Consider the following 14,088-nt stretch of genomic DNA (forward strand, 5'->3'; position numbering starts at 1 on the left):
CACTGACCTACAGCCTCGAATCGTGGCGCCTGTGCTGAGGTCACCTGGATCCACAGGTAACGGTCCCGACACGCCCACTCTACACCTGCCCCTGCATCTGGAGGTCAAAGGTCACAGCTCACCTGGACACTCGTTTACAGCTAATATACTGGGAAACCAGGACCCGAAATAAACCAGCAAAGACCCGAAATAAACCAGCAATGACCCGAAATAAACCAGCACAGAATAAACCAGCAAAGACCCGAAATAAACCAGCACAGAATAAACCAGCAAAGACCCGAAATAAACCAGCACAGACCCGAAATAAACCAGCAATGACCCGAAATAAACCAGCAATGACCCGAAATAAACCAGCACAGAATAAACCAGCAAAGACCCGAAATAAACCAGCACAGACCCGAAATAAAACAGCACAGAATAAACCAGCAAAGACCCGAAATAAACCAGCACAGAATAAACCAGCAAAGACCCGAAATAAACCAGCACAGACCCGAAATAAACCAGCAAAGACCCGAAATAAACCAGCACAGAATAAACCAGCAAAGACCCGAAATAAACCAGCAATGACCCGAAATAAACCAGCACAGAATAAACCAGCAAAGACCCGAAATAAACCAGCACAGAATAAACCAGCAAAGACCAGAAATAAACCAGCAAAGACCCGAAATAAACCAGCAAAGAATAAACCAGTTTACCTTGTTGTGCTCCGTCAGTAAACACGTAACTGATAAAGAGTCTGAAAGAAACACTGAGGTTCATTTTTACCAGCTCAGGTGAGCATTACCCTGCCCGTACAGGTGAGCGTTACCCTGCCCGTACAGGCGAGGGTTACCCTGCCCGTACAGGCGAGGGTTACCCTGCCCGTACAGGCGAGGGTTACCCTGCCCGTACAGGCGAGGGTTACCCTGCCCGTACAGGCGAGGGTTACCCTGCCCGTACAGGCGAGGGTTACCCTGCCCGTACAGGCGAGGGTTACCCTGCCCGTACAGGCGAGGGTTACCCTGCCCGTACAGGCGAGGGTTACCCTGCCCGTACAGGCGAGGGTTACCCTGCCCGTACAGGCGAGGGTTACCCTGCCCGTACAGGCGAGGGTTACCCTGCCCGTACAGGCGAGGGTTACCCTGCCCGTACAGGCGAGGGTTACCTTACTTGTACAGGTGAGGGTTACCTTACTTGTACAGGTGAGGGTTATCTTACTTGTACAGGTGAGGGTTATCTTACTTGTACAGGTGAGGGTTATCTTACTTGTACAGGTGAGGGTTATCCTACCCGTACAGGTGAGGGTTATCTTACTTGTACAGGTGAGGGTTATCTTACTTGTACAGGCGAGGGTTACCTTACTTGTACAGGTGAGGGTTATCTTACTTGTACAGGTGAGGGTTATCTTACTTGTACAGGTGAGGGTTATCTTACTTGTACAGGTGAGGGTTATCCTACCCGTACAGGTGAGGGTTATCTTACTTGTACAGGTGAGGGTTATCTTACTTGTACAGGTGAGGGTTATCTTACTTGTACAGGTGAGGGTTATCTTACTTGTACAGGTGAGGGTTATCTTACTTGTACAGGTGAGGGTTATCTTACTTGTACAGGCGAGGGTTATCTTACTTGTACAGGCGAGGGTTATCTTACTTGTACAGGTGAGGGTTATCTTACTTGTACAGGTGAGGGTTATCTTACTTGTACAGGTGAGGGTTACCTTACTTGTACAGGTGAGGTTTACCTTACTTGTACAGGTGAGGTTTACCTTACTTGTACAGGTGAGGGTTATCTTACTTGTACAGGTGAGGGTTATCTTACTTGTACAGGTGAGGGTTATCTTACTTGTACAGGTGAGGGTTATCTTACTTGTACAGGTGAGGGTTACCTTACTTGTACAGGTGAGGGTTATCTTACTTGTACAGGTGAGGGTTACCTTACTTGTACAGGTGAGGGTAATCTTACTTGTACAGGTGAGGGTTATCTTACTTGTACAGGTGAGGGTTACCTTACTTGTACAGGTGAGGGTTATCTTACTTGTACAGGTGAGGGTTATCTTACTTGTACAGGTGAGGGTTATCTTACCCGTACAGGTGAGGGTTATCTTACTTGTACAGGTGAGGGTTATCTTACCCGTACAGGTGAGGGTTATCTTACTTGTACAGGTGAGGGTTATCTTACTTGTACAGGTGATGGTTATCTTACTTGCACAGGTGAGGGTTATCTTACCCGTACAGGTGAGGGTTACCTTACTTGTACAGGTGAGGGTTATCTTACTTGTACAGGTGAGGGTTATCTTACTTGTACATGTGAGGGTTACCTTACTTGTACAGGTGAGGGTTATCTTACTTGTACAGGTGAGGGTTATCGTTCTTGTACAGGTGAGTTGAACTCACCCGATGATGACAGCAGCAGCCTTCATGTTGAACTCTTTTGTGTGAGGAGGGAAAGCTTCAGCTCTGCTGCCTTTGAGATAATCACCTGGTTGTCATGGTAACAGAGGAGGTCCCACCTGAGGCTGATTGAGTGTGATTAGCAGAGATGGAAAGCTACAGAGGCCTCACTCCTCCTAAAATCCAGAGCCCACTCTGTGACATCATTTGTGTATTTTATGAAGGGGTTGTGTAGTAGTTTTTGTGTATTTTATGAGGTGGGTTGTGTAGTAGTTTTTGTGTATTTTATGAAGGGGTTGTGTAGTAGTTTTTGTGTATTTTATGAAGGGGTTGTGTAGTAGTTTTTGTGTATTTTATGAAGGGGTTGTGTAGTAGTTTATGTGTATTTTATGAAGGGGTTGTGTAGTAGTTTTTGTGTATTTTATGAAGGGGTTGTGTAGTAGTTTTTGTGTATTTTATGAAGGGGTTGTGTAGTAGTTTTTGTGTATTTTATGAAGGGGTTGTGTAGTAGTTTATGTGTATTTTATGAAGGGGTTGTGTAGTAGTTTTTGTGTATTTTATGAAGGGGTTGTGTAGTAGTTTTTGTGTATTTTATGAAGGGGTTGTGTAGTAGTTTTTGTGTATTTTATGAGGTGGGTTGTGTAGTAGTTTTTGTGTATTTTATGAGGTGGGTTGTGTAGTAGTTTGTGTATTTTATGAAGGGGTTGTGTAGTAGTTTTTGTGTATTTTATGAGGTGGGTTGTGTAGTAGTTTTTGTGTATTTTATGAGGTGGGGTTGTGTAGTAGTTTTTGTGTATTTTATGAGGTGGGTTGTGTAGTAGTTTATGTGTATTTTATGAGGTGGGTTGTGTAGTAGTTTTTGTGTATTTTATGAAGGGGTTGTGTAGTAGTTTTTGTGTATTTTATGAGGTGGGTTGTCTGGGATCATAACGTAGATCTGGTCTGGGTCTCAGGTCCGGTGAAGGCTCCCCTCCTCGGTTCTGGTTTTCACACCAGTGTTGGTAAAGAGTCCAGAGCCCAGACGCTGCAGAGCGGTGAGTATCATCTTCATCTTCATCTTCTTCATCATCATGGTGAAGATCTCATATCTGATCATTTATATTATTATATTATAAAAGGCTTAAAGAATATTTACTGATAATGTGTCTGTGTGTGTGTGTGTGTGTGTGTGTGTGTGTATATATGTGTGTGTGTGTGTGTGTGTATATATATATATGTGTGTGTGTGTGTGTATATATATATATGTGTGTGTGTGTGTATATATATATGTGTGTGTGTGTGTGTGTGTGTATATATATATATGTGTGTGTGTGTGTGTGTGTGTGTAGGTAAGAGGCAGATCCATCACCTGGGCAGCCAGCTGCAGCTGAACCAGCACTGTCTGGATACGGCCTTTAACTTCTTTAAGATGGTTGTTAGTAAACATCTGACCCGCGGCCGGAAGATGGAGCACGTCATCGCCGCCTGCCTCTACCTGGTCTGCCGCACCGAGGGGACGCCACGTATCCTAGCAACGCTCTGTGTGTGTGTTTCTGTGTGTGTGTGTGTTTCTGTGTGTGTGTGTTTCTGTGTGTGTGTTTCTGTGTGTGTGTTTCTGTGTGTGTGTGTTTGACTCACTGCTGTTTCCTGAGCTGCTGTCAGACATGTTGCTGGACCTGAGCGACCTGCTGCAGGTATAACTGACCTCACCTGACCTCACCTGAACTCACCTGACCTCACCTGACCTCACCTGACCTCACCTGACCTCACCTGAACTCACCTGACCTCACCTGACCTCACCTGAACTCACCTGACCTCACCTGACCTCACCTGAACTCACCTGACCTCACCTGACCTCACCTGACCTCACCTGAACTCACCTGAGCTCACCTGAACTCACCTGACCTCACCTGAACTCACCTGACCTCACCTGAACACACCTGACCTCACCTGAACTCACCTGAACTCACCTGACCTCACCTGACCTCACCTGAACTCACCTGACCTCACCTGAACACACCTGACCTCACCTGAACACACCTGACCTCACCTGACCTCACCTGACCTCACCTGAACTTACCTGACCTCACCTGACCTCACCTGAACACACCTGAACTCACCTGACCTAACCTGAACTCACCTGACCTCACCTGAACTCACCTGACCTCACCTGAACTCACCTGAACTCACCTGACCTCACCTGACCTCACCTGAACACACCTGACCTCACCTGAACTCACCTGAATTCACCTGACCTCACCTGAACACACCTGACCTCACCTGACCTCACCTGAACTCACCTGACCTCACCTGACCTCACCTGAACACACCTGACCTCACCTGACCTCACCTGACCTCACCTGAACACACCTGACCTCACCTGACCTCACCTGACCTCACCTGAACACACCTGACCTCACCTGACCTCACCTGACCTCACCTGAACACACCTGACCTCACCTGACCTCACCTGAACACACCTGACCTCACCTGACCTCACCTGAACACACCTGACCTCACCTGACCTCACCTGAACACACCTGACCTCACCTGAACTCACCTGAACTCACCTGACCTCACCTGACCTCACCTGAACACACCTGACCTCACCTGACCTCACCTGAACACACCTGACCTCACCTGACCTCACCTGACCTCACCTGAACTCACCTGACCTCACCTGACCTCACCTGACCTCACCTGTTGTCTGTGTTCAGGTGAACGTGTACATCTTGGGAAAGACCTTCTTGCTGTTGGCTCGAGAACTCTGCATCAACGCTCCGGCCATCGGTGAGAACTTTAGATAACCTGCTAACCCTAACCCTGACCCCTGACCCCTGATCTATAGACAGGTTAGTGACATCATGTCTGTGTTTATGACATCATTCTATTGACAGGTCTCCTCCTCTGCTCCTCTCCTCCTCCCCCTCTCCTCCTCCTCTCCTCCTCTCCTCCTCCTCCTCCCCCTCTCCTCCTCCTCTCCTCCTCCTCCTCTCCTCCTCTCTCTCCTCCTCTCCTCCTCCTCTCCTCCTCCTCTCCCCCTGTCCTCCTCCTCTCCTCCTCCTCTCCTCCTCTCTCTCCTCCTCTCCTCCTCCTCTCCCCCTGTCCTCCTCCTCTCCTCCTCTCCTCCTCCTCCTCCCCCTGTCCTCCTCCTCTCCTCCTCCTCCTCTCCTCCTCTCCTCCTCCTCCCCCTCTCCTCCTCCTCTCCTCCTCTCCCCCTCTCCTCCCCCTCTCCTCCTCCTCTCCTCCTCTCTCTCTTCCTCTCTCCTCCTCCTCTCCTCTCCTCCTCTCCTCCCCCCCATCTCCTCCTCCTCTCCTCCTCTCTCTCCTCCTCTCCTCCTCCTTTCCTCCTCCTCTCCTCCTCTCCCCCCCCTTCCTCCTCCTCTCCTCCTCTCCTCCTCTCCTCCTCCTCTCCTCCTCCTCTCCTCCTCTCCTCCCCCCCTCTCCTCCTCTCTCTCCTCCTCCTCTCCTCCTCTCTCTCCTCCTCTCCTCCTCCTCTCCCCCCCCCCTCTCCTCCTCCTCTCCTCCTCTCCTCCTCTCTCTCCTCCTCTCCTCCCCCCCCTCTCCTCCTCCTCTCCTCCTCCTCTCCTCCTCTCTCTCCTCCTCCTCCTCTCCTCCTCTCCCCCTCTCCTCCCCCTCTCCTCCTCCTCTCCTCCTCTCTCTCTTCCTCTCTCCTCCTCCTCCTCTCCTCTCCTCCTCTCCTCCCCCCCTCTCCTCCTCCTCTCCTCCTCCTCTCCTCCTCTCCTCCCCCCCTCTCCTCCTCTCTCTCCTCCTCCTCTCCTCCTCTCTCTCCTCCTCTCCTCCTCCTCTCCCCCCCCCTCTCCTCCTCCTCTCCTCCTCTCCTCCTCTCTCTCCTCCTCTCCTCCCCCCCCTCTCCTCCTCCTCTCCTCCTCTCTCTCCTCCTCCTCCTCCCCCTCTCCTCCTCCTCTCCTCCTCCCCCTCTCCTCCTCCTCTCCTCCTCTCTCTCTTCCTCTCTCCTCCTCCTCCTCTCCTCTCCTCCTCTCCTCCCCCCCTCTCCTCCTCCTCTCCTCCTCTCCTCCCCCCCCTTCCTCCTCCTCTCCTCCTCTCCTCCTCTCCTCCCCCCCCTCTCCTCCTCTCTCTCCTCCTCCTCTCCTCCTCTCTCTCCTCCTCTCCTCCTCCTCTCCTCCTCTCTCTCCTCCTCTCCTCCCCCCCCTCTCCTCCTCCTCTCCTCCTCTCCTCCCCCCCTCTCCTCCTCCTCTCCTCCTCTCTCTCCTCCTCCTCTCCTCCTCAGATCCGTGCCTCCTCATCCCTCGCTTTGCTCACATGTTGGAGTTTGGAGTTCAGACTCATGAAGTTTCTATGACGGCTCTTCGTCTGGTTCAGAGGATGAAAAGAGACTGGATGCACACAGGGAGGCGTCCGTCAGGCCTGTGTGGAGCAGGTACTACTACAAGTACTACATACTGCAGTACTAGTACTACACACTGCAGTACTAGTACTACTACAAGTACTACAACCTGCAGTACTAGTACTACAACCTGCAGTACTAGTACTACTACAAGTACTACATACTGCAGTACTAGTACTACATACTGCAGTACTAGTACTACAACCTGCAGTACTAGTACTACACACTGCAGTACTAGTACTACACACTGCAGTACTAGTACTACATACTGCAGTACTAGTACTACATACTGCAGTACTAGTACTACATACTGCAGTACTAGTACTACAACCTGCAGTACTAGTACTACACACTGCAGTACTAGTACTACACACTGCAGTACTAGTACTACATACTGCAGTACTAGTACTACATACTGCAGTACTAGTACTACATACTGCAGTACTAGTACTACAACCTGCAGTACTAGTACTACACACTGCAGTACTAGTACTACAACCTGCAGTACTAGTACTACAACCTGCAGTACTAGTACTACGCACTGCAGTACTAGTACTACGCACTGCAGTACTAGTACTACACACTGCAGTACTAGTACTACACACTGCAGTACTAGTACTACAAACTGAAGTATTAGTACTACACACTGCAGTACTAGTACTACGAACTGCAGTACATGTACCTCAAACTGTACTACAGGAAACGTGATTAATTACTTTCCTCCTCCCTCCTCCTCCTCCTCCCCCTCTCCTCCTCCTCCTCCTCCTCCCTCCTCCTCCTCCTCCTCCTCCTCTCCTCCTCTCTCTCCTCCTCCTCCTCCCCCTCTCCTCCCCCTCTCCTCCTCCTCTCCTCCTCCTCCTCCTCCCTCCTCCCCCTCTCCTCCTCCTCTCCTCCTCCTCTCTCCTCCTCCTCCCCCTCTCCTCCTCCTCCTCCTCCCTCCTCCTCCTCCTCCTCCTCCTCCCCCTCGCCTCCTCCTCCCTCCTCCTCCTCCTCCTCCTCCCCCTCTCCTCCTCCTCCTCTCTCCTCCTCCTCCTCCTCCCCCTCTCCTCCTCCTCCTCCTCCCCCTCTCCTCCTCCCTCCTCCTCCTCCTCCCCCTCTCCTCCTCCTCCTCCTCCTCCTCTCAGCCCTCCTGGTAGCAGCTCGGATGCATAAGTTTCGTCGCACAGTGAAAGACGTGATCGGTGTGGTGAAAGTTTGTCAGGCGACTCTGAGGAAGAGGTGAGAACTACCACATATCCCAGTAGATCCCAGTGGATCCCAGTAGATCCCAGTGGATCCCAGTGGATCCCAGTACATTACAGTGGACCCCAGTGGGTCCCAGTACATTACAGTGGATCCCAGTGGATCCCAGTACATTACAGTGGATCCCAGTACATTACAGTGGATCCCAGTGGATCCCAGTACATTACAGTGGGTCCCAGTACATTACAGTGGACCCCAGTGGGTCCCAGTACATTACAGTGGATCCCAGTAGGTCCCAGTAGATCCCAGTGGATCCCAGTACATTACAGTGGGTCCCAGTGGGTCCCAGTACATTACAGTGGATCCCAGTACATTACAGTGGACCCCAGTGGGTCCCAGTACATTACAGTGGATCCCAGTGGATCCCAGTACATTACAGTGGGTCCCAGTACATTACAGTGGACCCCAGTGGGTCCCAGTACATTACAGTGGATCCCAGTAGGTCCCAGTAGATCACAGTGGATCACAGTACATTACAGTGGGTCCCAGTGGATCCCAGTGGATCCCAGCATTCCCTCTCTGTCTCCTGCAGGTTAACAGAGTTTGAGGACACTCCCACCAGTCAGCTGACCATCGATGAGTTCATGAGAGTTGATCTGGAGCAAGAATGTGATCCTCCGTCCTTCACTGCTGGTCAGCACAAGACCAAGATGATCCAGGTACAGTCCTCTGTCTCTGATTGGTCCTCACAGGTACAGTCCTCTGTCTCTGATTGGTCCTCACAGGTACAGTCCTCTGTCTCTGATTGGCCCTCACATGAAATCACAATTAACCAATCATTTCCATCTTTACTTTTCTTTCTCTGCAGCTGGAACAGGAGCTGAGCAGGAAGCTCAACGAGGTCGAAGGTCAGTTCTACCTGACGGTTCAATAAGTGGACTAAGGATCCCTTTAGGACCCTTGGGAGGGGACTTAAAGGAACCCTTTAGGACCCTTCGGAGGGGACTTTATGGAACCCTTTAGGACCCTTGGGAGGGGACTTAAAGGAACCCTTTAGGACCCTTGGGAGGGGACTTAAAGGAACCCTTTAGGACCCTTCGGAGGGGACTTAAAGGATCCCTTTAGGACCCTTCGGAGGGGACTTAAAGGATCCCTTTAGGACCCTTCGGAGGGGACTTTATGGAACCCTTTAGGACCCTTCGGAGGGGACTTTATGGAACCCTTTAGGACCCTTCGGAGGGGACCGGAGGAATAATATAGTATATAACAGACAGTATATAGACAGTATATAAAGCATTATATAGATGTTTGAGTCATGTTGTGTTTTCCGTGTCCTGGTCCAGGAGAGATCAGCTGTTATCAGGATGAGATCGAGACGGAGTTGGAGAAGAGCCGACCCAAACTGAGAGGAATCTATGCAGCGTACACCAAAGAGATCGGTTTGTTCTAAGTCATTTTTACCTTGTTTTCTTTTCTCCAGGTTTCACGGAAACACTGGCAGGCGTTGAGCTCTTCCTGACCTTTGACCTCTTATTTTCAGACCCTCAGGACGAGGAGTCTTTGACCTCTGAACCCGATGAGGTGGAGGTTGATGATGATGAGCTCCAAGCCGCCACCGAACACCTGACTCAAGACTTCCTGTGTCACGTGATCCAGGAGGAGGAGGCGCGAGGCAAAAAGACCGACGATGGCGTCGGTGAGAAGGAGGCGCAGACGGAGCAGGAGGGGGAGGGGCCTCCACGCCAGCCCCCCCCTCTGGCTGTCATTCTGGGGACGTTGCCCAGGGCAACCAGCCTGGGCCTCCAGCAGAACCTCAGCACCTTCAGCAAGCTAGAAACAGACGGCCAAGACGGTGAGAACAGAAAGTAAACAGATGATGGTCTGAGAGAGAATAACAACAATACTGTAACAGGATGTGATGTCACTGTAACAGGAAGTGATGTCACTGTAACAGGAAGTGATGTCACTAAGGTCTAACAGGGTCAGACTTTGTTATTTTCCAGATGAGCAGTCTGAGAGTGGAGATCTGGATCTGGACGGTATTGATGATCAGGAGATTGATAAGGTCTGTTTATTCATCATGTTGATCAGCTGTGTGATTGATCAGCTGTGTGATTGATCAGCTGTGTGATTGATCAGCTGCATGTTGATCAGCTGTGTAATTGATCAGCTGTGTGATTGATCAGCTGTGTGATTGATCAGCTGTGTGATTGTGTTGCAGTACATCCTGAACGAGATGGAGGTCCAGGTGAAGACGGAGCTGTGGATGCAGCAGAACCAGGAATACCTGAAGGAGCAGAGCGGTCCGTCGCATCGTGATGACATCATCATATGTTCAAATATAAACATAATTTTCAACATTTGCTCAATGTGAATTATTTCCTGTTTGTATTCTCAGAGAAAGAAGAAAGGATCCGAAAAGAGAAGGAACGGGGAACGTATAAAGAGAAGGTGAGACGAAAAATCACTCTGATCACATCCTGGAAATAAGACTTTAGTCTCTGTGAACACAGCTTCACAGTTCAGGGTTAGGGTCAGGGGTCTGGGTTAGGGTCGGGGTCAGGGTCTGGGTTAGGGTCGGGGTCAGGGTTAGGGTCAGGGGTCTGGGTTAAGGTCAGGGTTAGGGTCAGGGGTCGGGGTTAGGGTCTGGGTTTAACCTCTGACTGCTTCCAGCCCAAGAAGTCCAAGAAGAAGAAGGAGATGATGGAGGCGTCCACAGCGAGCGAGGCCATTGAGAAGATGTTGGAGAAGAAGAAGATCTCCAGTAAGATCAACTACGAGGTTCTCAGAGACCTGAACAGTCGGGGGACAGGAAGTGGGGGGGGGACAGGAAGTGGGGGGGGCAGCAGTCCCAGAGCCTCCGACCCCCCCGACTGCACCACACAGAAACCACTCAGCCGCCGCCGCCGCAAGAAGACCAGCAGCACCAACCTGGACCTGGCTAACACTGCTAGCATGATGGGGAAGAGGTATGACATCATCACTGTAGAACAGGTATCACATAGAGCTGATCTCTGACCACTGACCTCTGACTCTGCTGTTCTAGGCTCCGCCCCCTCCTGTCCTCCACATCAAAGAAGAAGAAACCTGCGTCCCAGGTGAGTGACCCTCACCTGTCTCACCTCTCACCTCTCACATGTCTCACCTGTCTCACTTGTTTAAAACCAATTTCACTTCTCAGGGAGAAACTGCTGTTACCATGACAACCAATACCACAACAGAGGTCACTGCTGAGCCGACCCCTGACCCCGAGCCACATCCTGAAACGGAGCACTGCCCTGCCCCAGTGGAGGAGGAGGAGGAGGAGGAAGAGGAGGTGGAGTTGGAGGTGGAAGAGGAGTGTGTCAGCGCTCTGCAGCTTGTAGGAGGTGAGTCCAGAACTTTATCAGTCCTGTAAAGACTGATTGATTGGTTTACTGATTGACTGACTGGTTGGTTGATTGATTTACTGATTGATTGACTGACTGGTTGGTTGGTTGATTGATTGACTGACTGACTGGTTGGTTGGTTGGTTGGTTGATTGATTTACTGATTGATTGACTGACTGACTGGTTGGTTGGTTGATTGATTGACTGACTGACTGGTTGGTTGGTTGATTGATTGACTGACTGACTGGTTGGTTGGTTGGTTGGTTGATTGATTTACTGATTGATTGACTGACTGGTTGGTTGGTTGATTGATTGATTGACTCACTGGTTGGTTGGTTGGTTGATTGATTGACTGACTGACTGGTTGGTTGGTTGGTTGGTTGGTTGGTTGGTTGACTGATTGCTTGGTTTACTGATTGAATGACTGGTTGGTTGATTGGTTGATTGATTTACTGAGTGACTGACTGACTGACTGACTGACTGGTTGGTTGATTGATTGACTGGTTGGTTGGTTGATTGACTGACTGACTGGTTGGTTGGTTGATTGACTGGTTGGTCGGTTGGTTGATTGATTGACTGACTGACTGGTTGGTTGATTGATTGACTGACTGGTTGGTTGGTTGGTTGGTTGGTTGGTTGGTTGATTGACTGGTTGGTTGGTTGATTGATTGACTGACTGGTTGGTTGGTTGGTTGGTTGGTTGATTGACTGACTGACTGACTGGTTGGTTGATTGATTGACTGACTGGTTGGTTGGTTGATTGACTGACTGACTGACTGGTTGGTTGGTTGGTTGGTTGATTGACTGACTGACTGACTGACTGGTTGGTTGGTTGGTTGATTGACTGGTTGGTTGGTTGATTGATTGACTGACTGGTTGGTTGATTGACTGACTGACTGACTGGTTGGTTGGTTGGTTGGTTGATTGACTGACTGACTGACTGGTTGGTTGGTTGGTTGGTTGGTTGATTGACTGACTGGCTGGTTGGTTGGTTGGTTGGTTGATTGACTGACTGACTGGTTGGTTGGTTGGTTGGTTGGTTGGTTGGTTGATTGATTTACTGACTGACTGACTGATTGACTGACTGATTGATTGATTGGTGTTTCCAGACTACGGCTGTGAAGCAGAAGAGGAGGAAGTCTTCTAATCCGTCCTGATGACCTTTGACCCCGGGCAGCTCCACAGAGACGAGTCAGAAAAACTATCAGTGATCAATTAAAGTCGATGTAATGATCGATCGGTAGAAGCATCGCTGCACTGGAAATGATTTGGATGCTTCTTATTTTCATTTGGATGAAACTGAAGTTATTGATCGCTGATCATCGTGTTCATAGTGTAAAAAGCTTTCAGTCTAATGTTTCTGTATTTTTATACTTTTATGTAAATATAAAACTTCACATTCCTGAAATGTTTCATAGCTGCAGTTTGTTCATGTTTAGTTTCAATGTTTTTAATGTTTTTATGTATTTTAGTAGATTTTATTAATGTGGTTTGTTGGGTTTGATGTAAATTGTATTTGAAAGTAAACGTTGTGTCTTTGTTGTTCTACATGTAAAAAAAGACAAAAACAATCATGAAAGAGAATAAAGAACAGAAGCAGAGTTAATGAGTCAGCTGGTTCTGATTCTCTGGATCATTCACACAAACACAAACATCTTTACGTCCTTTATTTTACAAACAACACGTCTCACACGTTAAAGGTCCAACAGATCCAAACATCTGAGAACAGAGACCAGCTTCCTGGTTCAGTATCCGAACGTCTGTTTGATGGCCTGGAAGTAGAAGCGGGTCCATCCCTCCCGGGTGGAGTCCTCCTCCGCTGAGGGAACGCCTCCACACTGCATCCTGAGCTCCGTGTCGTCTCCTCGCTGCTCCAGCTGCAGGCGGACGGAGGCGAAGTGCTCTGCAGGAAACAACCACGTCACAAACAACCACAGACCCCAACCCTAACCCTGCATCGGGGACACTTACGGCCGGGCCAAGTCCGGAACCGCCACCTCATCTCGATCTTCTGGTCGGGTACCTGGCGGTGGGAGTGGCGCCCTGGTTACCATGGCAATGTCTCATCTCAACACTGACAACAAACCCATTGACTAAAGAGCTGTGACCTCACCAGCTGTGTGAACTCTCCGCTGACGCTGCCGTCAAGCAGCCGAAACTTCCCTCCATGACGACCGTCGACCATCGCAGCCGAGCGCGTAAACACCTGGACCAGCTGCAGTAAACACAGTGCTACTGTAGTAAACACCTGGACCAGCTGCAGTAAACACAGTGCTACTGTAGTAAACACCTGGACCAGCTGCAGTAAACACAGTGCTACTGTAGTAAACACCTGGACCAGCTGCAGTAAACACAGTGCTACTGTAGTAAACACCTGGACCAGCTGCAGTAAACACAGTGCTACTGTAGTAAACACCTGGACCAGCTGCAGTAAACACAGTACTACTGTAGTAAACACAGTACCTCCTGGTTGATGAAGGTCTGGTAGAGCTCATCAGCTGATGTCTGGAACGTTTCTCTCAGAGCGAAGCTGACGGTCGGGATACGAACACCTGCAGGACCAGAGGAGCACCTGGGGGAGCTGATCTAAGAAGAACCAAGAGACTGGACATTAGGTTTAACTAAACTACCTGTAGTTAAACTCTACCTGTAGTTTAAACTCTACCTGTAGTTAAACTCTACCTGTAGTTAAACTTTACCTGTAGTTTAAACTCTACCTGTAGTTTAAACTCTACCTGTAGTTAAACTCTACCTGTAGTTAAACTCTACCTGTAGTTTAAACTCTACCTGTAGTTTAAACTCTACCTGTAGTTAAACTCTA

At 49.6% G+C, this 14,088-nt stretch overlaps 2 protein-coding genes across 2 annotated transcripts in view; one reads left to right on the top strand and one right to left on the bottom strand.

Annotated features, from left to right (window-relative positions):
• The window catches only part of LOC133997433 (transcription factor IIIB 90 kDa subunit-like), a 30,525-nt gene extending 17,684 nt beyond the window's left edge, over positions 1–12,841 (top strand). The window contains exons 3-19 of the mRNA XM_062437011.1: positions 3,323–3,403; positions 3,698–3,871; positions 4,011–4,042; positions 5,066–5,138; positions 6,601–6,750; positions 7,842–7,935; positions 8,492–8,618; positions 8,768–8,807; positions 9,243–9,338; positions 9,440–9,751; positions 9,903–9,964; positions 10,121–10,202; positions 10,298–10,350; positions 10,573–10,868; positions 10,946–10,997; positions 11,081–11,267; positions 12,377–12,841. Coding sequence (XP_062292995.1) covers positions 3,323–3,403; positions 3,698–3,871; positions 4,011–4,042; positions 5,066–5,138; positions 6,601–6,750; positions 7,842–7,935; positions 8,492–8,618; positions 8,768–8,807; positions 9,243–9,338; positions 9,440–9,751; positions 9,903–9,964; positions 10,121–10,202; positions 10,298–10,350; positions 10,573–10,868; positions 10,946–10,997; positions 11,081–11,267; positions 12,377–12,414 — 1,949 coding nt within the window. The 3' untranslated portion in view covers positions 12,415–12,841. The remainder of the gene's footprint in view (positions 1–3,322; positions 3,404–3,697; positions 3,872–4,010; positions 4,043–5,065; positions 5,139–6,600; positions 6,751–7,841; positions 7,936–8,491; positions 8,619–8,767; positions 8,808–9,242; positions 9,339–9,439; positions 9,752–9,902; positions 9,965–10,120; positions 10,203–10,297; positions 10,351–10,572; positions 10,869–10,945; positions 10,998–11,080; positions 11,268–12,376) is intronic.
• A 78-nt stretch (positions 12,842–12,919) lies between these two features.
• LOC133997616 (activator of 90 kDa heat shock protein ATPase homolog 1-like) overlaps positions 12,920–14,088 on the bottom strand; it is a 4,295-nt gene continuing 3,126 nt past the window's right edge. The window contains exons 6-9 of the mRNA XM_062437281.1: positions 13,731–13,853; positions 13,381–13,482; positions 13,239–13,290; positions 12,920–13,170 (exon numbers count right to left, since the gene is read on the bottom strand). Of these exons, the coding sequence (XP_062293265.1) occupies positions 13,013–13,170; positions 13,239–13,290; positions 13,381–13,482; positions 13,731–13,853 (435 nt within the window). The 3' untranslated portion in view covers positions 12,920–13,012. The remainder of the gene's footprint in view (positions 13,171–13,238; positions 13,291–13,380; positions 13,483–13,730; positions 13,854–14,088) is intronic.

Source organism: Scomber scombrus, chromosome 17 (assembly GCF_963691925.1).
Source record: "Scomber scombrus chromosome 17, fScoSco1.1, whole genome shotgun sequence".
In the NCBI taxonomy this organism is placed as follows: domain Eukaryota; kingdom Metazoa; phylum Chordata; class Actinopteri; order Scombriformes; family Scombridae; genus Scomber; species Scomber scombrus.